At 46.4% G+C, this 22,949-nt stretch overlaps 1 protein-coding gene across 1 annotated transcript in view; it reads right to left on the minus strand.

Moving 5' to 3' along the window:
* Window positions 1-4,315: 4,315 nt before the first annotated feature.
* LOC141271049 (TLD domain-containing protein 2-like) overlaps window positions 4,316-22,949 on the minus strand; it is a 58,634-nt gene continuing 40,000 nt past the window's right edge. The window contains exons 2-6 of the mRNA XM_073681153.1: window positions 20,760-20,930; window positions 9,658-9,810; window positions 6,823-6,918; window positions 4,930-5,006; window positions 4,316-4,825 (exon numbers count right to left, since the gene is read on the minus strand). Coding sequence (XP_073537254.1) covers window positions 4,690-4,825; window positions 4,930-5,006; window positions 6,823-6,918; window positions 9,658-9,810; window positions 20,760-20,930 — 633 coding nt within the window. The 3' untranslated portion in view covers window positions 4,316-4,689. The remainder of the gene's footprint in view (window positions 4,826-4,929; window positions 5,007-6,822; window positions 6,919-9,657; window positions 9,811-20,759; window positions 20,931-22,949) is intronic.

Here is a 22,949-nt window from a genome sequence, read left to right on the forward strand (position 1 = left end):
TATGGGGTAATGGGTGCAGACACAGTATGGTGAGTGGGGGGGGATGGTGCGGACACAGTATGGGGAGTGGGTCGATGGTGTGGATACAGTATGAGGAGTGGGGGGAATGTATGAGGGGAGGATGGGTACAGACACAGTATGGTGAGTGGGTGGATTGGTGCCAACACAGAATGGGGAGGATGGGTGCGAACGCAGTATGGGGAGTGAAGGGAATGTATGCGGACACAATATAGGGAGCGATTGGGTGCATAGGTGCAGTCACAGTATGGGGAGCAAGAGTGATGGGATGTGTGCAGACACAGTATGGGGAGTGAGCGTGATGGGATGTGTATGGGAGTTGGGGGGATGTGTGAGGAGGCAGTATGGGGAGCGAGGGGGTAAATATGAGGCGACAGAATGGTTAGCAGTGGGAACGTGAGAGGAGACAGTATGAGGAGGGAGAGTGAATAGTGTAAGGAGACAGTATGGGGGAAGTGTGGAGGGGTGGGTAGCATGGGGGGACAGCCAGGAGGGGACAGTATGCCAAGGAGGGGGGAGTGTGGTGAGGGGGCACAGTATAGAGACTGGGCCCTATAAGGGGGACATAGTGTGAGAGGACAGCGTGAAGAGGGAGCCCAGTATGGAAAGGATAGAGCAGTGTGAAGAGCATGTACCATAAGAGGGACAATGTGTATTTTTTATTCAGGAGCACTATAATGACACTGCTATCTTTAAGGGCACTGTGTGGGCATGTGCTACAGAAGACCGGAGAAGATGGAAGTCTGCAGAGACAAAGTGTGGATGGGAAAAATCATCATGGCGTCTGGACAAGATGAAGAAGAAAAAAAGCGGATGACTCCAGAGACAAAGTCATCTATCAGGTACCTGGATGTAAATGTTATTTGTGATACTGACTAATTCTCATGTTTTTATTCATTAGGAGCATTATAGGGGTTGTCCAAGTTTGTGATCAGTCTGCAGTCATTCTATGTGACTACTGACTTCTGAATTCTCACAGTGCGCACTGCATGCTGTCAGGATTCTCTCGTGCCGGCGATTTACATACATGCGGTCACATGCCGACTAGACACATGTGGCCTCACTCAATGAAAATGAATTGAGCGAGGCTGGACACGTCTAGTCGGAATGTGGCCAGAAGTATACAAGTCGCATACCTGTGCTGACATGACCGTCCACTCTTGCCACCGGCAAGGAAGAATCCTAAAAGTGTGCAGTGCATGCGCTGTAAGGATTCAGAAGCCTTCAGTCACATAGAGTGACTGCAGACTTTCATCTCAAACCTGGACAAGCCCTTTAATTATAAAATAAAGGCCTGTAGCATGCCAATCCTAACAGTGTGTAATATACTCACTGTAAGGGCAGAGACACACTGCCGTATAACTCGTGCGATGATCGCATCGCAATGAACGGACTGGCCAGCACCTCTCTTGACCTGAGCATGACAGCGTGATGTATTTCTATACAACTGTCAAGCTCAGGTCAGAAGGGCAGAGAGCCAATACGAGGTTTATGATGCGATCCTCGCACAAGTTATACGGACGTCTGTCTCTGCCCTTAGAATTCAGCTCTGCTTGCAGGTTGCAGCAGTTATCACATGTGCACTCATATGTGATTTTCATACTTACGGTCACGTGACAACAAGCTTTTCTTTTTGCTTCTCTCAGTTTTTCACTGAACATTGAATTAGGGAGAGCAGCTCATCGGCACGTGACTAAGTGTACAAATCGCATATGTGCTTGGGGGGTGGAGCGGGCACCAAATTGAATTCTTGCCCCGGATGCCAGAAAACCTAGATACACCTCTGTATGGAGGACTATGTGGGACCCATTATTCTGTCTGGAGGACTATGTGAAGCCCATTATACTCTATGGAGGACTATGTGGCGCCATTATACTGTATGGAGGACTATTTGGGGCCATAATATTGCATAGAGGACTATGTGGGGCCCATTATACTGTATGGAGGACTATGTGGGGCCCATTATACTGTATGGAGGACTATGTGGGACCCATTATACTGTATGGAGGACTATGTGGGACCAATTATTCTGTATGGAGGACTACGTGGGGTCATTATACTCTATGGAGGACTATGTGGGGCCCATTATACTGTATGGAGGACTATGTGGGGCCCATTATACTGTATGGAGGACTATGTGGGACCAATTATTCTGTATGGAGGACTATGTGGGGTCATTATACTCTATGGAGGACTATGTGGGGCCATTATTTTGTAAGGAATGATAAGGAAAAACTTCCTCAATTGTAGACATGTTTTTAATAAATATCAAGGTTGGCCTGTGACTTTGTCCAAGTTTTTCATTTTAGCCTTCTGTGTATTTGAGTTTGACATCCCTGCCCTAACATATGGATTTTTTTAAATGACCATTTAAGGAGGTTATCCTGTTCACCTCTATTTTACTTTTAGAATACGTCAATGAAAAAAAAAAAGTGAAAATGTGACATCTGGAGCTCACACTATTTCCAAAGCGAGTCCCAAGTCCAGGAGAGCAGGTGGAGTATGCCCAATCGCTCTCCGTAGAGATGAACTGGACCGAGGAATTATTTTCTAACAGAGGAGTCAGAGATTTTTCATTTGGGGACTTGACTCCCAAGCATGAAAATGTCAACCAGTGACTGACAGACATGCAAGGAAGAATTGGAGCGGTGACATGTTGCATTTTCTAACCTTGTTGTTCAGTTGACTTTTGCATCTCTTCAAGAAAGGATGGGTAGTGTTGTCAAGATTTCTCTTTCAATTTGTCGATGGGATGGGGATGAAATGTGACAAGTTTTGCATTATTCATGTTAAAAAGTAACTCTAAACAAAATCTAAAAGACCACATAGAGCCATCATGATTTCAGAGATCCTTTTGACCTTCTCTTCTTACAGTTGCTGAATCCTGAGCACACCAGCAGAGCCCACCAGGGAAATCAACATCAACCCCTAATATCAGTGCTAAAATGGATATAAAAATGAATACTCACAGCCCCTTCTGCCCCAGTAATAGTAATACTACTTTGATATTGATGACTTGTCATTGTGATCGGTCATCATTATCAGATCAGCATCCCCACTGATAAGCTGTTATCAGTTCTGGGGCGGTTAGATGTAGACAGTATACGAAGATGAACAGAATGACTTCGTCCCTGTTCAGTCCCTGCTGCCAACAACTGCAGCTCAGCTGATATTCAGTTGACAATTCTTGGACAACCCCTTTAAGGATACTGGTCATAATCATATCAATTCTTAACCCACCTTTGACTATTAGAAATTTAAATACTGACCCTTAAAGGGTCATATATGCCCTCTTTGGGAAATCAAGTTTTGAAGCCATGTGTAAATTAGCCTGGAAGTGCATTTTGGGCATGGCAGTGCACACTGACACACCCAATTGTACTAATTTGCATGTGGCTTCAAAGTACCATTTCTCATCGGATTACTACATAACCGGTATAATTTTTATTGTTGTTCCAGGACCTATGCAACCATACCACTAGTTTCATTTGTAAAACCATCCAAACAGGTTTCCTTTCTGCTAGCCCACACCACCAAGGATATGATTTCCTATCTATACTAGAGCACCAAACATTGACTTCTACAGTACCCTAGATCACCAATGTGTTAGTGCTGATCCATAAACTACTCTAGGGGACCAGGGTTAAAGGGGTTGTCCACTACTATTTAAAATATGCCAAAGCGGTTTTATGATGAAAAGCAACTTCTTTATAATTACCTCCCTCTGCCTTTTCTGCCTGTGAGTGGCGCTATCACTGGCCGCTCACAGACAGCACGTGACCCCCCACTGACATCCCGTCTATTGAGGCGTGACTCAGCGCTGGGGTCCCAGCGGTTGCTGCTGGTTTGTGGGAGTGGTTACCCCACCGCACACGCAGCATCCACCGCGCGCTTTCCCAATGAATGGGGAGAGGGAGAGCGCGGGGTGGATGCTGGGTATGATGCCCGGGGATAACCCCGCCCACAACCCAGCAGCCACCGTGGAACGCAGAAGTCAGAGACCCCCGGCTGTAGCCTGGACTTGTCGTGACGTCAGCGGATGTCAGAGCCGGCTGCAGCCGGGGGTCACGTGATGCCTGAGAGGCCAGTGATATCGCCGCTCACAGGCAGAAAAGGCAGAGGGAGGTAATTACAGAGAAGCTGCTTTTCATCATAAAAACGCTTTGGTATATTTTAAATAGTAGTGGACAACCCCTTTAATATTTATTGAGCCCTCAGGATCACCAGGCATATTAGGTTTTGATCCCCTACACCACATGGATATTATTAAGCGATCACCATTCTTCTGTATTATGGTTAAATATCTGTATTCTTTATTAGTAATCTGGATTCACATATAGTAGGAAATAAGTTAACATGAGGTTAGCACTCCTGACCTTCATTTTTATAGTTGGTTTAATGTACCTTTTGATGCATAATACAAAGGTCAAACACTTATCTTTATACATAGATTTAATGGACATCCCTTGTTCATCAGCCTTTTCACAAGTATCACAAATTCTCAGTTGGGTGCTGCTGCCAATTTATTATTTAGCCAGTGCAGCCACCAGGAGATAAAAGGTGTAAATCAAGTTGTTCATAGTCCGGTGAAGAAATCATCTGCAGCTTGCAGGCCATCTGTTTAACAGAAATTGCTCCAAGTCTCTATCAGGTTGCAAAATAAGACAAAACTCAAGTGAATGCCCACACTTCAAGGCTGTGGACACGGAATTGCTCATTGCTGGACAGTACGTTATTATTAAAAGTTTCACACCATTGACTTCTTCCGTTATATAAATCTTCATCCAACCAAAGACCAAAGTTACCACTGTGGAAAAAAAAAAGTATAAAAAAGTACATACAGTTTAATTAATAAGAGACACAAAAAATGCTGTCATGTCAAAAAAAGAAAGGACTTTGCATATTACATACCATTTGCTTCCTCCAAATGTTAACGACTGAACATCACCTCTAACAAAAAAGTTATTGTCACCTGTCCATCGAAAAACCTAAACAGGAACAGAATTATCCTTGAATCCTTTTTTTTATAAAATGTGTTGGAGGATCTAAATATTTTTTCATTGTCTCAGTTTAATGAAAGTAGTAACATAGCAGGATAATACATTAAGGCACTTATCCAGATGACAGAATTAAAGGGACTCTGTCAGCACATAATGATGTTCAATCTAAGTGCCACCGCTCGGTGCTTCACAGCAGGGCCCATAGGCGGATTACAATGAGGGTAATCTGGGCTACTGTTCGAGCCTCTGGGGCCAGATTGCCTAAACTATAATGCTTTGTGACCGCCATTGGCGGTGCAGATATCCCAGCAAGAGGCTTTCCTTGAGCCGCGCTGCTGGCAATGCAGAATGCAGCGCAGCTTCAGGGGAGCTCCCATTGCCTCTGCTGTGACGTGCCACAAGTAGAAGTGGAGCTTTAGGGATCGGAGCAGAGCGCTGGAATAATGGGAGCAAGGTGAGTATGTGTTTTTTCTTTTTAAATGTGTATGGGATGTGTGCCTATATATAGGGGTTCGTACTGTACATAGGAAGCTACGTAAAAGCTCATCCTGTACATGGGGAGCTATGGTGGGGGCTCATTCTGCATATAGGAACTTATGTGGATGCTCATACTGTATATAGGAGGCTATGTGAGGGCTCATACTGTATCTAGGGAGCTATGTGAGGTTCATGCTGCATATAAGAGGCTATGTGGGGGCTCATAATGTATATAGGAGGCTATGTGGGAGCTCATACTGCATATAGGAGGCTATGTGGGAGCTCATACTGCATATAGGAGGCTATCTAGGGGAGACTATGTGCAAGCTCATATTGTATATAGGGGGGCTCTGTGAGGGCGCCTACTGTGTAAAGGGGCTATGTGAGGGCTCGTACTGTATATACGGGGATATGTGAGGGTTCAAGCTGTATATAGGAGGCTGTGTGTGTGCTCATATGGGATGTCAGCATACTTAATTCTGCTCAATAATAAGTGATATATTAAGAATTATTTTTTATATTAATTGTAATATTAATATTGAGCAGAATTAATTTCAGCCTATTGGTTCAGCCTCCACAACAGTCACGGTCTCTCATGTGGCCCCTCGGGAAAATTAATTTCCCACCCCTGCTCTATTATGTGTAACGGTATGTTACACGACGCTATCTGTCGTTTTCCATCAACAGATGTGCACCAGAGCACCTGTGTGTTAATCACATGACCTATCACATGATCTATAACATGATTAATTCAGGCACCTGGTGGGGGGGGGGGGGAGCCATGCCTTCTAAACTGCCCGGGGCCCTGACTACTTTTAATCCACCCTTGGTGGGGCCAATCATTTATATACACCTTCTTACCTGCTTGTTTTCCCTCAGTCTCCCCCCTCTTGTTTGATTGACAGCTCTGGCTTCATAGAGCCAGGGGAGGGTAGAGATAGAAGAAAAGCAAGCAGGTGGGAAGGCCCTGCTGTGAAGCACCGAGTGTCATTCTGTGTCCTTTTAAAGCAGTTCACTGAAATACTTTTAATACTAATAGTGCAATAAAGTTAAAAAGAAATCCAGTCTTTCCCCAGTTTGAAAACCTAAACCAACCAAACTCGCACATATTCAAGTCCACGATACAAAAACAAGACTATATATAGTAGTTCTGTATCGTACTAGGATAGTATCGAAAAGGGGATACAATCCCCTGCCTTCCATTGTTTGGACTATTTTATGGAATTATTTTTTTTCTTGTTGTACAATGACCCATTTCCCAAAAATGTAGATGTAGAATATATAATAAGATGTAGAATATAATAATAGCTATATAAGGTTTCCATACCTTTAACTGTGGTGAAAAACTAAATAGGAAAGTCTCTCCTGTGCCATAGAAGGTGGGGCTAACCTTGAGCTCATTGGAACAGAAACCTCCAAACACCTGAAAAAGAATATATATATTATACTAGTGGTCCCCAAACTGTGTGTCACGGGGAAGTCGCGACAGAGAAGGGTCAGAAGATTGCGGCGGCTGGTTACATGAACTCCTGCACTTATTAGAACTGCTTCACCATCCTATTAAACAGTGCAGGTTTCCTTGCTGTGATGGCAAGGGTTAATCAGTTCAGTTGAACTGGCGCTCTCCATCCTGAATTGCCTCAGCTGTTCTGTGTTGGCCACTCCCCTCTGGTATATATGCTGGCCACTGGCACTTGGGAGTTGCCACTGATAGTTCTCCTTCCTGGTTTGGTGGTGAAGGAGAAAATTCAGTGTTTGGAGTTGGCGTTTGGAGAGTTTTTCTGGAGATTGCTGCGTGGAGTTGGTTTGCATGTTTTTCCTTATCTCACATTTGGTTTCCCCTTCCTGCAGAATGTTCTCACCCAATCAGTGCCAATTTGGGTGATATTATAACTGTGTCAAAATTTGAAGGGAGTCAGTCACCCCTAAAACTCAAATCAAACCACTTATAATTCATATAGAGGACTTAGCCCCTATAAAACTCATACTTGTAGTGTAAATTTTACTCACTGTGTTGTATATAAAAACGTTTTACTAAATGATAGTGCCTGGGTTCACCCTTGATGCTGGCCAAGGGCTTAGTGTATTGGACCGTCCCCTCAATTCCAATCCTCTGCACCTCACCTTATGTTGATTGACAGCACTCACTTTGGAGAACTTGTCTGAAGTGAATCCCCAGCCCTGCATGCAGAGACACTGCAAGAGCCAAGAATACATATAGGCATGCTCTGATCCCTCTCTCCTGTCTGCATCGGTTGCTCGCTGCACACACCATCACACAGTAGCGGGGGCAGCTGATACTGAAGGGGGAGATAGATTAGAGCAGTGTTCCCCAACTCCAGTCCTCAAGGCCCACCAACAGGTCATGTTTTCAGGATTTCCTTAGTATTGCACAGGTGATGGAATTATTGCCTGGGCAGGTGATGCAATTATCACCTGTGTAATACTAAGGAAATCCTGAAAACATGACCTGTTGGTGGGCCTTGAGGACTGGAGTTGGGGAACCCTGGATTAGAGCGCACGCTCGTCCCCTGCAATGTCAGAATCTGCGCATTCTGAACTCCGTATCCTGTCAGCATCAACTGCAAGCTACTGTGTGATCCTGTGTGTAGAAAGTGGCTGCTGCGGACAGCAGAGAGGACTACGAGCACACCGGCACGGACACTGTGTGGCCTCTCAGCTCCTGTTGTGTCAATGCGTGCAAGGCTGGGGATTCAATTCAGGCAGCACTCCAAAGCGAGAAATGACAATCATAAGGTGAGAGGCGGAGGATTGTAATCGAAGGACAGAACAGTGCAGTGAGCCATTGGCCACATTAAGGGTGCACTGAGGACCCCTCGATACCATATGAAATAAAAAAATGTATGTAAAATTTAATCTGAATGTATAAATTGTTTGATCTGAGTTTTGGCAGGAAGGGGTGGGGGTTACAGACTCCCTTTAACACTAAAGTGTCTGCAGAACTGTATAAAGTTGTGATATTATAATTTACCTACGTTTAATAGGTTTCTCTTTTGTTTTTTAACTGCATGTGACTCCCAACCATCACTAAGTACAAAATATTTAGGATATCTGTATGAAACCAAATTCTTACATCCGTGAAACTTGGTCCAAGTATGGACAGTGATGACCGGACAGGCCGCAGGTCTCCTGACCTGAACACGTGCTGTCGGTGATTTTCATTACCAGCACATTGACACATTGTAGTCTATGAAGACATTTACGTCAGACTTCTGGTCTCCGTAAAAAAGAGACCTGTCCTATTTTGGTTCAATTTGTGAACAAACTCATCGATCTAATTCTGTCAGTTTTTGTTTTGCTTGCAAGAAAGATGGATTTTAAAAATGGACACATGGAGCACAATTGGATGAAAATTGGTTCCAGCGTGCTAATGAAAATTGGTCCAATTTTTTGCAGGAGTTAGGCTGTATTCACAGAGGGTGGTGATGTTGTGGTAGGGAGCAGCAATATCATGTAAGCACAATCCATCTCTGCTATGGATCTCCAATTTCATGTCCAGGTATTCCAATATACACAAAAGAACAGCTTTTGGAGCCTTTGAAACCTCAACATCTTCCCCACCTAGAGCTACTCTACTTAATACAGGAGGGTTTGTCTATAAGCAGTTAAGCCCCCGTCACACTAAGCGAGATCGCTAGCGAGATCGCTGCTGAGTCACAAGTTTTGTGACGCAACAGCGACCTCAGTAGCGATCTCGCTACGTTTGACACTTAGCAGAGACCAGGCCCCTGTTATGAGATCGCTGGTCATGTCGGAATGGTCTGGACATTTCTTTGATCACTGAGGTCCCGCTGGGTAGCATGCATCGGTGTGTTTGACACCTTACCAACGACCTTGTTGACGACTCAGACACAGAAACACATAGGCGTGCATCATTATACAGATCGTTACGGATCGCTGCATCGCTGCTGCGTCGTTGGGAAGATCTGACTGTTTGACATCTCACCAGCGACCACATAGCGACGCAGCAACGATCCCTGACAGGTCGTATCGTTGTCGGGATCGCTGTAGCGTCGCTTAGTGTGACGGGGCCTTTAGGCTTGGCAATATATGTCAGACAGATGTGCTGATAACTCAGGTGATATCATCATATTCTATTATGACACATTTCTCAGTGAGTATTCCCTGAGAACCATCTTACCTTTCCTTCATTATCTTTGACAACTAGTAACACTGGCGAGCTGGTTGCGTTCATAGTACGATACATGGTCCTCAGGCTGCAGCCATGTTTGTCTGTGCTGTATTGCATCCTCCAGTTGTAACCAATGACTTTAGGTGGCAATTGTTGAGCAATCTGAAAACAATGAAATCACTTTGTTTTACACAGATCACAAGAAATGAAGACACCAATGACAGCATTCAGTATTAATTATCAGAAAGCTGTTGTTTCCAATATTGTGTCTTAATCACCCATATCACACTGTACGTGGAGAAACACCCTGCCATCATTCATCTAGAGATGCCAAACATCAAATACTCCCACAATGAGAAGATACTGGACACAGTGACACTTAGGACATACTGGCTTACAATTATATATTTGGTAGTTTATCCATTCATTTTTGTATCTTTAAAAACCTACATAGCAAAAACGCAATGTATAGTACCAATACCCATTTAGGGCTCATTCAGACAAGTGCTCTTTCTGTCCGCATTTATGTGTACACCAGACTGACCACACATGGACCAGTTGTAGTAGCCACAGTATCAGCAGGTGATTTTCCACACTGAATGATGGTCCGCATGGGGAAAAAAGAAGCATAAACTTATTCTAATCTTTTTTAAGGACCAGTATAGTGCAAGCTACAGCGAGCAGCCCCTGCTCTTATGTGTGATGAAGACAAGCTCAGATATACAGTATGCACATGGAGCCAATCACAATCTGAATCTGCAGATCTGCCTAGCCCGATTTTTAAAAACATTTTTCAAGCTGTTGTTATAAAGTATTCTAATTTACTGAGATAATGACTTTTGTGTTTTCATTAGCTGTAAGCCATAATCATCAACATTAACAGAAATAAACACTTGAGATAGATCACTGTGTTTGTAATGACTCTATATAGTATATGAGTTTCACTTTTTGCATTGAAGAACTTAAATAAATTAACTTTTTTATGATATTCTAATTTAGTGAGAAGCACTTGTATATATGACCCTGAAAGTGCACACTACAAAGTGATTTCACCAGAATAAATGTTACAGTAATGTCACAGAATCTGAATAATTCATACGTCAGTGTTTGTCATCTATATACTACTGTCTATTTTTTCCCACAAGTGTGACGCCCAGCTGCGCTTGGTATCACAGATCCTGGAAGAGTGCATTGATGGATTCCTCCACAAGAGGCCCCCATAAACATTCACACATCTCCACCTTCCACCTCAGACCAGCAGAGGGAGCCCGTTAGGGATATAAATAGGGAAGGTGGAGCCAGGCAGTTCAGTCTGGAGTCGACAGAGAGCCAAGTCTGTTGAGAGAATTCCTGCAGTAGAGAAGCCTGAGAGAGGTCAGCCTGCAGTGGAGCACAGTCCAGACTCAGTTGAAGCTCAGAATAGGGAGCTTAAGGTGTGCCGGCACAATAAGATCGGTGAAGCGCGGCAAGCTGCCGTTAGTGTGTATAGCCTAGTGAGGGCCCGAGTAGGCCGAAGGCGAGTGGAGAGTTAGTACGTAGGGGGCAGAGGAGCTTAACCAGCTCACCCCGAAGAATTTACCGGACACCGGGTCCGAAGCTTACCGGGATCTCTACGACCCAGTAAGGCATAACCGGAATCCCTGGAGAACTACAAGTCCCAAGATCGCTAAAGTGCTGATACGTAACAGAGCCGGGAGACACATAGGCCCCGCAAGCTGAGGTGCGTGTATTCCAAGGAAAGGCCCTACCACAAGGTCAGCCAGCGCAGGACAGAGACAAAGACAAAGTTAGGCTTAGCTCCAGGCAGGTCAGAAACCTACTACGCAGAGGCAAGTAACAGGAGGCCCCCCACCCGCTCATTGGGGTTGATCCTGATATGCATTCTTCACCCTACAGTGCTCGGGGACGTGCCTGAATTTCCATCAGTAAAAGGTACTGAAGTGACTATCGTGTCTGTCCCTGTTCTTGCTCAGACCCGGCTGGGTCTCGCCTGTCCTGCATCCCCTTTCCGTACACTGCCCTGAGGCCTAGCTCCATCTGTGGGGAGCTATACCATCGAGCTGCCTTATCATCGGCCTCAGTGGACTGCGCAGCGCTGGTGATTCTCACCAGAAGCCACAGGTGGCGTCACGAACTTTAATAAAATTAACAACTATCAACGCTTTTAAAGAGAGATCCCAGGGTACGGGCCCGGGAACCGACCACCGCAACATCCCCAAGGCCAGGCAAAGACCCGGGTACCGAGTCATCCCCATCCCCTGGGCTGGTCATCTCTTCTGGCGTTACGAACAGGATCGCGTGCCCGCTGCAATGACGGAGTGTTATGCCCGTTGCCACCGGGTACTGTGCGCCTTTATTGAAGTGAACTGTATATTTGACAGTGGTGAAGATTGCCGCCATTGTTGTGCCGCCGAGCGAGAAGAAGGGCGTAACCGCGGGAAACTAAGGGGCGTACCAGCAAAAGCGCGCGAAGCCCCGGACACGCCCCACGCCTCGACGTCAAATCAGGAAGTGCCAGGTCCTGTAGGGAGCATCGCTGAACGCTCTGACGTAGGACGCAAGCGACGCAAGGTCCTGAAGACGACCGTCACCTGCGGAGCTGCGGCCTACCGGAAGAAAAACTAGAAGGTAGGCAACGGTTCGCTAGGGGGGCGCCAGAATGTCCGACGAACAGCACAACACCGCCAACGTCCCTGATGTTCAACCCGCGCCCGACGCTGGGCAGGCCGAGGCGGCCGCTCCACCAGCAGCGCCTGTAACCCCTGTCATTCCAATAACTTTACCGTACATTCCAGGAGCAAAGTGGCTCCCCCAGTACAACGCCAAACCAGATACCCTGTCTGGATTCAAACGGAAGATATGCGGTATCTTAGACATGTACTCTATGACAGGCAAGCAAAGAGCTGCTGTTGTATTGGGACAACTGACTGGTGCTGCTGAAGGGGAAGTGGAAACATGGTCGGCCGCAGACCAGGAGTCAGTGTCCACAATATTTCAAAAGCTACAGACTGTCTTTGAGGATCTTACTGAGGCGGACCTCCGGAGGACAATGTTCGGGACTACGCCTGGCGTCTACAGGGGGCCCTGCGGGCTCTGAAACAGGTTAATCCAACCAGCATAGAAAATGAGAATAAAATGCTGAAGGACCAGTTTGTCCGGGGACTGAGGTCTCCAGAGGAGAGCAGGACTGTGCGTTGGTGGTCCCTGGATCATCCAGATGCCACCTTTGATAATCTTAAGGACATGGCTATAAAAGGACTGCAGCCCCTGGAAACAAATGCCATCCAATGTTATCAGGGTGGGGCTACTCCAATACCTGCTACACCCACCTTTTCCCCAGTGGCTGCTGAAGCTAAGGTTCCAGCAACGTCCCTTAGAGAGCTGGACAGTCTGCGCTCTGAAGTGCGCCATATGAGCAAAACCCTGACCACTGTGCTGAGTGCCCTGCAGCTGCAGACGGAGCCTGAGGAAGGAGGGAAAATCCTGTTAGCCGATAGCCCTCAGGATGTCCCCTGGATGCGAAGGAGGAGGAGGCCAACACCACCCTCTACGAGGACCAGTGACCAGCGCCGTCCGCCGAAGGACCCTACCTGCTACCGCTGCCGCAAGACCGGACACACCGCCCAGAATTGTCCTTTAAACGAGAAAACCCTGGGTCCGAGGGCCGACACCCAGGAGTAAACTCCCCAGGCCCATCAGACTGGTACAACAGGTTCGTCGGAGGAAGACCTTTCCTGTCCATTGTGCTGGACGGGATCCCGACGCATGCTCTGCTGGACACAGGATCTCAGGTAACCATCATGCCTGACGTCCTCTACAAGAGGTTCTGGTCCATGAACGACCTACGTCCGCCAGCTCCAATTCTTTCTGTTTATGCCTCAAACGGACTCCCCCTTAACCTAATCCGGGTTAAGAATGTGACTGTAAAGGTGGGGAGAGTGGAGCTGAAGGACCAGGGGCTATTTGTAGTAGAGACTAATCCTGATGACACTAATCCGTATATGGTACTTGGCACTAACATTGTTGGTAACTGTTTGGGAGAAGTTGTGTTCTTGCTCCAACAGATAGCTGACACTGCCAGACCAAGACAGAGGAGGGCACTGCAGAAGGAGATCTGAGTCCTGATATACCAACAGCAAGTAAGGTTAACAGAAGGTGAAATCGGTAACGTGCGGGTGACGGACCCAATACCCATTGTCATCCCCCCAATGAGTGAAATGCTCATCTGGGGTAGAGCTGCTATAGGTCTTAGAGGACAGAGCTACCAGGCGGTAGTAGAACCCCCTTGCTCCGAGCACAGACCCATGCTCTTAACAGCCAGAGGAGTGGTAGATGTACGTAAAGGGAGGGTGCCCGTCCGTCTTCTCAATTGTGGGGAAGACGAGGTCAGATTGCCCCGTTATGCCACTGTTGCCAAATTACATGCTGTAGATAACAACTGCATTCACAGGGCGGAGTTCTTAACCTCGCCAGATGGAGTGGAGGATAATGACCCTGCAACCCATGTGGAGGATTGGTGTCAACATCTCCATGTTGGGACAGACACCACTCCTGCCCATCAAAAACAGGGTGTACACCGGCTGGTTCAAGAATACTCGCAGGTGTTCAGTAAACATCCACTTGACTTCGGGAGGGTTAAGGGGGTTCAACATCATATCCCCACAGGCGTCCATCCCCCAATCAAAGAACATTACAGGCCTATACCACCAGCACACTACCAGAAGGCTAAGGAAATGCTCCACGACATGAGAAAGGCGGGGGTAATAAGGGATAGTTGTAGTCTCTTGGCAGCTCCCCTAGTGCTAGTTAGGAAAAAGGACGGGAGCATGAGAATGTGTGTAGATTACCGTCAAGTAAATCGCATTACACATAAGGATGCATACCCTTTACCACGCATAGAGGAGTCCCTAGCTGCCTTAAAGTCTGCAAATTACTTTTCCACCCTTGACCTCACTAGTGGGTACTGGCAAGTAGCTGTGGCTGAGGAGGATCAGGAGAAGACGGCCTTCACTACCCCGATGTGACTCTGAGTTCAACAGTATGCCGTTTGGACTCTGCAATGCCCCCGGAACGTTCCAGAGGTTGATGGAGTGCTGCCTGGGACACCGCAACTTCGAGACTGTGTTACTTTACCTGGACGATGTAATAGTGTACTCCAGAACGTACGAGGACCACTTGAAACACCTGGCAGAGGTATTTGAGTCACTGTCCCGGTACGGGATGAAGTTGAAGCCCTCAAAATGCCACCTGCTCAAGAGAAAGGTACAGTACCTGGGGCACATTGTCAGTCCAGAAGGGGTAGCACCAGACCCGGAGAAGGTCACAACCATCCAGAAGTGGCCGGAGCCTAAGAACCTCAAGGAGGTGCGTCAGTTCTTGGGACTAGTAGGATACTACCGAAGGTTTGTAAAAGACTACACCAAGAAAGCAGCTCCTCTGCATGACCTCCTGGTAGGGCAGTCCCCCAAAGGCAGATATCGCCCATTCCACTGGGGTAAGGAGCAAGCCGAGTCGTTTCAGGAGATGAAGGACATCCTGACAGGTGATGAGATCCTAGCCTACCCCGACTACAGCCAACCGTTCCTGCTGTATACAGATGCCAGCAACGAAGGACTGGGCGCTGTCTTAAGTCAGAAGCAGAATGGCCAAGAGAACGTAATCGCATATGCAAGCAGGAAGCTCCGCCCGACTGAGAGGAACCCAGAGAACTATAGCAGCTTTAAGTTGGAGTTCCTGGCCTCCAGTAAGTTCACTGCCTTCACTGATAACAACCCCTTGACCCATCTTGAAACAGCTAAGCTAGGAGCACTGGAACAACGATGGATGACTCGGCTGTCAAATTACCAATTTACAATTAAATACCGGGCAGGCCGCAAGAACGCCAACGCCGATGCCCTGTCCAGGATGCCTCACCAGTCAGACATGGAATAAGAAGTGGATGACCTGGAAGAGATAGAGCTACCTGCCTTTCATCGGAATGGGATGATACATGAGCAACGAGCCTCCAGGAGGCAGCATGAAAAGACGTTAAACCCCCTGCCTCACCACAGCTGGAAAGAGACCCAGGACAGTGACCCAGTTGTCAGCCGCATCAAGGAGCTGATAACCCAAGAAGGTGCCTCCCTGGAGAAGGAAGCGTCTCTCCAAGCAAAGCAGCTGTGCAACGAGAGAAGCCGGCTGTTTATCTACCGTGAGAAGCTGTGCCGGAGGTACGTCAATCCAAAGACCCATGAGATGGTGTGGCAGATAGTGGTCCCGAAGACAGACATCCAGATGGTATTAGAAGCATACCACAATCAGGTGGGACACTTTGGCTGGAAAAAGCTAGAGACCCTGCTGAAGTGTCGATTCTACTGGGTAGGAATGCGCAGCTCCATTGAGAGGTGGTGCCGGGACTGTGGACCCTGTGGCCTAAGAAGAAAAGACTTCAGCAGCCAGAAGGCATCCCTGCAACCCATCAAGACGACTCGGCCCCTGGAGATCGTGGCCCTGGACCATGTCAAGTTGTCCCCCAGCAGGTCAGGATACTCTTATGCTTTGACCATGGTGGATCACTACTCACGTTTCCTGGTGGTCGCCCCCGTCAAAGACCTGACGGCAGAGACAGCAGCAAAGACGTTTCAAGCGTATTTCTGTAGACCCCATGGTTACCCTGAGCAGGTGCTGACGGACCAAGGCCCGGCCTTTGAGGCTGAGTTGTTTAAGGAGTTCTGCCATCTCTACGGGTGTAAGATGATAAGAACTACACCGTACCACCCACAAACTAACGGTCTCTGCAAAAAGATGAACAACATCATCATCGACCTGCTAAAGACCATACCACTTGAGGAGAGAAACCAGTGGCCAGACCTACTACCTGACCTAGTGGATCTGTACAATCTTATACCAGTAAGTTCCACCAATTGCACTCCGGCATATCTCATGCGAGCAAGGCCAGGAAAGCTGCCCATGGATCTGGAGCTTGGTGTTGTTGAGCCTGAAGCTGATATGACCACTGAGGACTGGGACACGACCAGACAAGAGCAGTACAGAAGAGTACAAGCCTGTGTCGAGGACAGTCTCACTCGGGTGAGAGAAAAGCAGGAGGCGCACTACAACAAAAACGCGCCCGCAGAACCCTTCACACCTGGTGAAACAGTGTTAAAAAGGAAAAGACGAAACCACAAACTTGATGATCAGTGGGAGAGAGAACCCTACACTGTGTTACCATCAAGATTTGATAACAAGAAGACCTGCATAATCAGTCGAGACGGAGGAAGGACGACTACAACAGTGTCCAGGGACCACCTAAAGTTGTGTCCAGACTTACTGAAGCCCCAGGAAGAAGTGCCTCTCACAATCCCGGTAGAACCTGAAGAAGCAGTGATACACACTGACCTAGGAGATTTCCCGGCAGATTGGCCTCAAATAGGAGGTGCAGTAATCATTCCAACACTCCAATTCTTCGAACAGCCAGAAAACCCTCCACAGCAAGTTGAACCTGTAAGTGCTGCAGAAGAGCCAGCTCAAGAAGTATCCCCGGATGAAGGATCCCCGGTAGGAGCAGAGCAAGGGGGCCCAGCCAATGGTGAACTTGCCAGTCCAAGAGAGAGGTTAAGGCAGTTTTACAACTTGGTCACAGGTAGAACTGGTAGGGTAACTGAAAATACAGACTCTGATACCCCACAGACCACCGCACTACGCAGATCAACACGTAGCACGCGAGGTAAACCCCCTGTCAGATACACTGAGCAAAATAGCTAAACTCTGACAAGTGTAGATAGTTACCCCTGGGGTATTAAATTGTAATGTACTGTATTATTGTGTGTTTTCATGCATATGTATATTATTTTGTGCTTTGTTTTATTATTGAACAGTTCAAATGGCATGGACACCTTACCTTATAAATTCTTTTATTGCATACCTAAGAACTTTGTGGCTGAGGACTATGTGCAGCCCAAAAACTGCTTTTGTATATAATTGCGCTCCTTGGAGTGCCCTTCTAGGTGACCTCAGAAAGAAAACCTGTCTGGAGTGGCTCTATTGGAGGTCCAACTCGGGATCTTCGTGCCCTGCAGCCACCCCAGGGCCTACGTTGAGGGTTTGGGACAGGTCCCTCAAAAACCACCAAGTACTCTACCCTGTGAGATGGACATCCTGTCTGGGAACCTCACCACAAGATACTTGAATTCTGAGGACACTTTGTATTTGTTTATATTGTTATGTAACGTTTAAGCTTGGTGCCTCCCATAAAGGGAAGATTGTTATTGCATTGTTCATGTTTCTCATTGTTGTTTTAAAATGTACTTCAGCCCGGGAGTGCTGAGCTTTGCTAGGGGGGAATGTGACGCCCACCTGCGCTTGGTATCACAGATCCTGGAAGAGTGCATTGATGGATTCCTCCACAAGAGGCCCCCATAAACATTCACACATCTCCACCTTCCACCGCAGACCAGCAGAGGGAGCCCGTTAGGGATATAAATAGGGAAGGTGGAGCCAGGCAGTTCAGTCTGGAGTCGACAGAGAGCCAAGTCTGTTGAGAGAATTCCTGCAGTAGAGAAGCCTGAGAGAGGTCAGCCTGCAGTGGAGCACAGTCCAGACTCAGTTGAAGCTCAGAATAGGGAGCTTAAGGTGTGCCGGCGCCATAAGATCGGTGAAGCGCGGCAAGCTGCCGTTAGTGTGTATAGCCTAGTGAGGGCCTGAGTAGGCCGAAGGCGAGTGGAGAGTTAGTACGTAGGGGGCAGAGGAGCTTAACCAGCTCACCCCGAAGAATTTACCGGACACCAGGTCCGAAGCTTACCGGGATCTCTACGACCCAGTAAGGCATAACCGGAATCCCTGGAGACCTACAAGTCCCAAGATCGCTAAAGTGCTGATACGTAACAGAGCCGGGAGACACATAGGCCCCGCAAGCTGAGGTGCGTGTATTCCAAGGAAAGGCCCTACCACAAGTTCAGCCAGCGCAGGACAGAGACAAAGTTAGGCCTAGCTCCTGGCAGGTCAGAAACTTACTACGCAGAGGCAAGTAACAGGAGGCCCTACACCCGCTCATTGGGGAGGATCCTGATATGCACCCTTCACCCTACAGTGCTCCGGGACGTGCCTGAATTTCCATCAGTAAAAGGTACTGAAGTGACTATCGTGTCTGTCCCTGTTCTTGCTCAGACCCGGCTGGGTCTCGCCTGTCCTGCATCCCCTTTCCGTACACTGCCCTGAGGCCTAGCTCCACCTGTGGGGAGCTATACCATTGAGCTGCCTTATCATCGGCCTCAGTGGACTGCGCAGCGCTGGTGATTCTCACCAGAAGCCACAGGTGGCGTCACGAACTTTAATAAAATTAACAACTATCAACGCTTTTAAAGAGAGACCCCAGGGTACGGGCCCGGGAGCCGACCACCGCGACATCCCCAAGGCCAGGCAAAGGCCCGGGTACCGGGTCATCCCCATCCCCTGGGCTGGTCACAAGCAGCACATGAGCTCATTCTATGCCATGGGGCTTTTGAAATGCATTCAAGTTGATAGGTCTGCGTAAAAGAACAGCACGAGGATGCCGTCTGTGTGTGCTGTACATTTTTCATGGACCGGTTGCTAGTAGACGATTGGGAAAAAAGATGACGCAAGAACAGTAAAAAAAAAAAAAAAAAAAAAAAGACACAGAATATAAAAAAATGATAAAAAAAAATTGATGAAATTTAGATTCCAAACATAGACATTGTATACTGGAAAACCCTTTAATGTTAAAATACTACCAATTGTTTGTTAAGTGCTGGTAATGTGAAGTGCAAAGTTGGATCTCCCAGTTTTGTCACTGCTAGTTACAGAAGCTCCAGAGGCATCAGCCGCTTATCAGTGGCTACATCTGAGTGAGAATTAGAATTTATAAAATGCTTAATTATGAAAATTAGGGCGCAGTCAGAGGGCCGTATTACTCGCACGAGGATCACATCGCAATCCTCAGACTGGCATGTATTTGACAGCATGTATTTTTATGCAGTTGCCTGGCTCAGGACAGGAGAGCCGAAGGCCAGTCCGAGGATTGTGATGCCATCGTCGCACGACTAATACAGCAGTCTGGCTGCACCTTTAAAGAGATAATATCAATGCGATTCAGCTAAGACCCTGACAGGACCTGGAGGAGAGTTGGAGATAATTTTCACCAATATTAGAAAATATGACTTCATTAAAAGGTTATTCCCATCTTCATACATGAGTCTTGTTAGATAGTGCCTCTAAAAACAAGTAGTTTACTGTTTAGGATAAAAACAGTGAGCAAATACCCTGCAGTAAGTAAGCAAATAAGTAGTAATAGTGCATGTAAATAACATAGGGGTTGTCCAAGAATTGTTTGATTCTCATTCACCATAGTTCCACCATGTAAAAAAATAGCAGCTATACTCACCTCCGTTGCTAGCGCCGTTCCAGCGATGTTGACACCTCCTCTCCCGAGGCTCGTGTCACATTGTTATGTCATGCGAGCCCTGTAGCCAATCAGCAGCGGCTTCACTCTCACTTCTTTTGGACAAAAAGGACACCTGAAAGAAATCAGAGAGCAGCAGCATGTTCTCATTTCTTCCAGGTGACAATTTTGTGTTGAAGGAAATGAGAGGGAAGTGGAAGAAGATTGTCTGCAGAGCTCGCGTGCATCGGGAGAGCAGGAGTCGGCATGGCTGAAACGGCGCCAGGGGGCGAGTATAGCTGCTATTATTTTACAATGGAGATCTATAGTGATTGAGAAGGGGTTGTTTGAGTAGTGGACAACCCCTTTAATAAGAGTGTAGGCACTGAGGTTGATTCTCCAGACAATGAACTGTATGCAAAAGAAAAATGTTCATACTCTAGAGTGGCTATACATTTTAAGAAACAGGTAAATTGAAAAAGGCCTTGTTTTTGTAAGCACTATCCAATACCAATATATAAAGAAGGGAATAACCCTTTAAGGAAGATTTTTAAACTTCATGCAAGTATGTGGTTGCCCATAGCTGCTACTTAGATTCTAGCTCAGTTTTTAGAATTCCTTTAAATAATGAAAGCCACAATTACTATTTTCAAGTCCTCAACATTTCCATACACTAGATAAATCTCACCCAAAGACATTAAGAACAATTTCTAGCATTAACACAATGACCACTCACCTGTTTGACATAATCGTTTCCTAAAATTTGGCTACTTCCAATTAAAACAGGCTCGTCCACCGCTTCTTTGGGTTTCGCACATACTTTTTCCTGTTTCTTGACTTCGGAGTCGTCAATAATCTCATAATCGGAGTCGTCATCGCTGGAGATTGCTTCTTGCAGGTTATTTTTCTATCAGAAGATGTAATAAATTATTTCAGATTTTCTGTATATTATGTTAGTTTTCAGCACACTAGACAGTTTGACACATTTTCTTGTTATATACTTTTATATTCTTATTACTGCTGCAGATTTCAGCCTGACCTAAGATATAGGTCCAAGTCATAACACCCATGGTCGTACTGGGAACAAATTATCTAATATTACACCAAGCAGGAATGCCAGAGTCACAATAAACAAGAATTATGAGGATCCTCCTACATGTAGCCTTGAAGTGAGACGCTGTATTGGATAAAACATAACTTTTCAGACATTATAAAAAAAATAGGTCATTGTTCGTCTTCTCTAGTGCAAAGGTGATTGGCAATTCACCAGAAAATTATGACAGAGGGTGGAGACAAAAATTATTATCTACTTGTCCTTTCATGTCTGTGTAATTCTGCGTCATTTCTTCTCTTTCCAGTCTGATGGTGGTTAATAAATTACTATATGTATAATACATACACTGAGGAATCAACAACCTGTTGGCCTGAAAACTTCTGATCCTTTGATAAATCTTAAAGCACCACTCCAGTGTTTTCTTTTATTACACCGCTGGAGTGGTGCTTTAAATGTTAGTTCCCTGCCCCCTGCCTCATACTCACCTGCTGCCGTCTTCATCATTTTCCAGCGTCGCCTCCGTCGGTCGACGGCGAAAAGTGACCAGTCAGCAGCTCCAGTGTTTCATGAAGCTGCGCGGAGGTCACTTTTCAATATAAGTCTATGAGAGCCTCATTCTGGCTCTCATAGACTTGCGTTGAGAACGTGTGACGTAGCTTCTGACTTACAGCCAGCCAGAAGCTGCGCTCAGAAGATGGCTTTGCAGGACCGGAATGGCACCAAAAAACGGAGAAGACGCTGGAAGTTGAGTATATGACCGGGGGCAGTGGAGTTACGTTTAAAGCACCACTCCAGCGCTGAAAAGAAAACACGCTGGAGTGGTGCTTTAAAGGAGGTATCCAGGACTAAGATATTTATGGCATATCTTAAGAACAGGTTAACAATTTCAGATCATTGAGGATCTAACACTTTAGACCCCCACTGATCAGCTGTTGCCAGGCCACGTGGTCACCAGAAGTACACAGTGTACGATAGGTGCGGTCACAGACAGAAGAGGGTCCCTGTGTAAGAACAATATATGGGCCCTTTTCAGTCTAATAGCTCAGCATAATGTACAATTCCACCTGCTTTGGAGGTAGAAGTGGGTCCCCTTTCCTCTTGGGTCCCTGTGCAGCTGCACAAATTGCGCCAGTGGAATATTCACCCCGTGGTGTGCGGCGCCAGATCACTACAACTCTGCCCTCGTTGAAGTGAATAAAAAAACACAATATTTACTATGGTTTACCTGTTTGATCCTTTGTACAGGAGGTAAGTGACACAATATGTCTAACATCATAGACCCCTTACCTCATTAATAATAAACACATGGCTGATTCATGTTCATGGAGAAGTCAGGTAAGAGAGATGCGGGCTGAACAAGCATTTTACCGAGAAACAATTTTATGCCCATAATAAAGTTAGGACTAATAGATAGCTGTTGGCCTAATGATTGCCTCTGACTCTCCATACACAGGAATGGTGAGCTCGGCTAGTCATTCATGTGTTCTGTATGAGAGAGCCACTGCAAGAATCCTCAGGGGCTTATCTTGCGGATAACAAAGGGATCGACAATTGGAAATCCGACAGGTTGAATCCTTTTTTCCCCTGACATCTTCTGTCAGTGGAGGTTTGTGAGGCCCCCATACACATGAAACATGAAAATCTGCAAAATCGGTCAAGCTTAGTCTAACCTAATGTGTACATGGGCCTTTAATGGGTTGTCCTATCAGCTGATCATGAGTTTGGTTAACCAGAAAAATTGTATCTGGAGGATTTTAAGAAATATCTCACATAGCAAAATAATCCCTTATTTAAAAATATATACCGTACTTTATTAATATTAATTAAAAGCTGAAACACATGATAACAATACCCCCTCCAAAAAAAAGCAAA

Source organism: Phyllobates terribilis, unplaced genomic scaffold (assembly GCF_046119375.1).
Source record: "Phyllobates terribilis strain yellow unplaced genomic scaffold, ASM4611937v1 Scaffold_5__5_contigs__length_657084704, whole genome shotgun sequence".
NCBI classification, from domain to species: Eukaryota; Metazoa; Chordata; class Amphibia; order Anura; family Dendrobatidae; genus Phyllobates; species Phyllobates terribilis.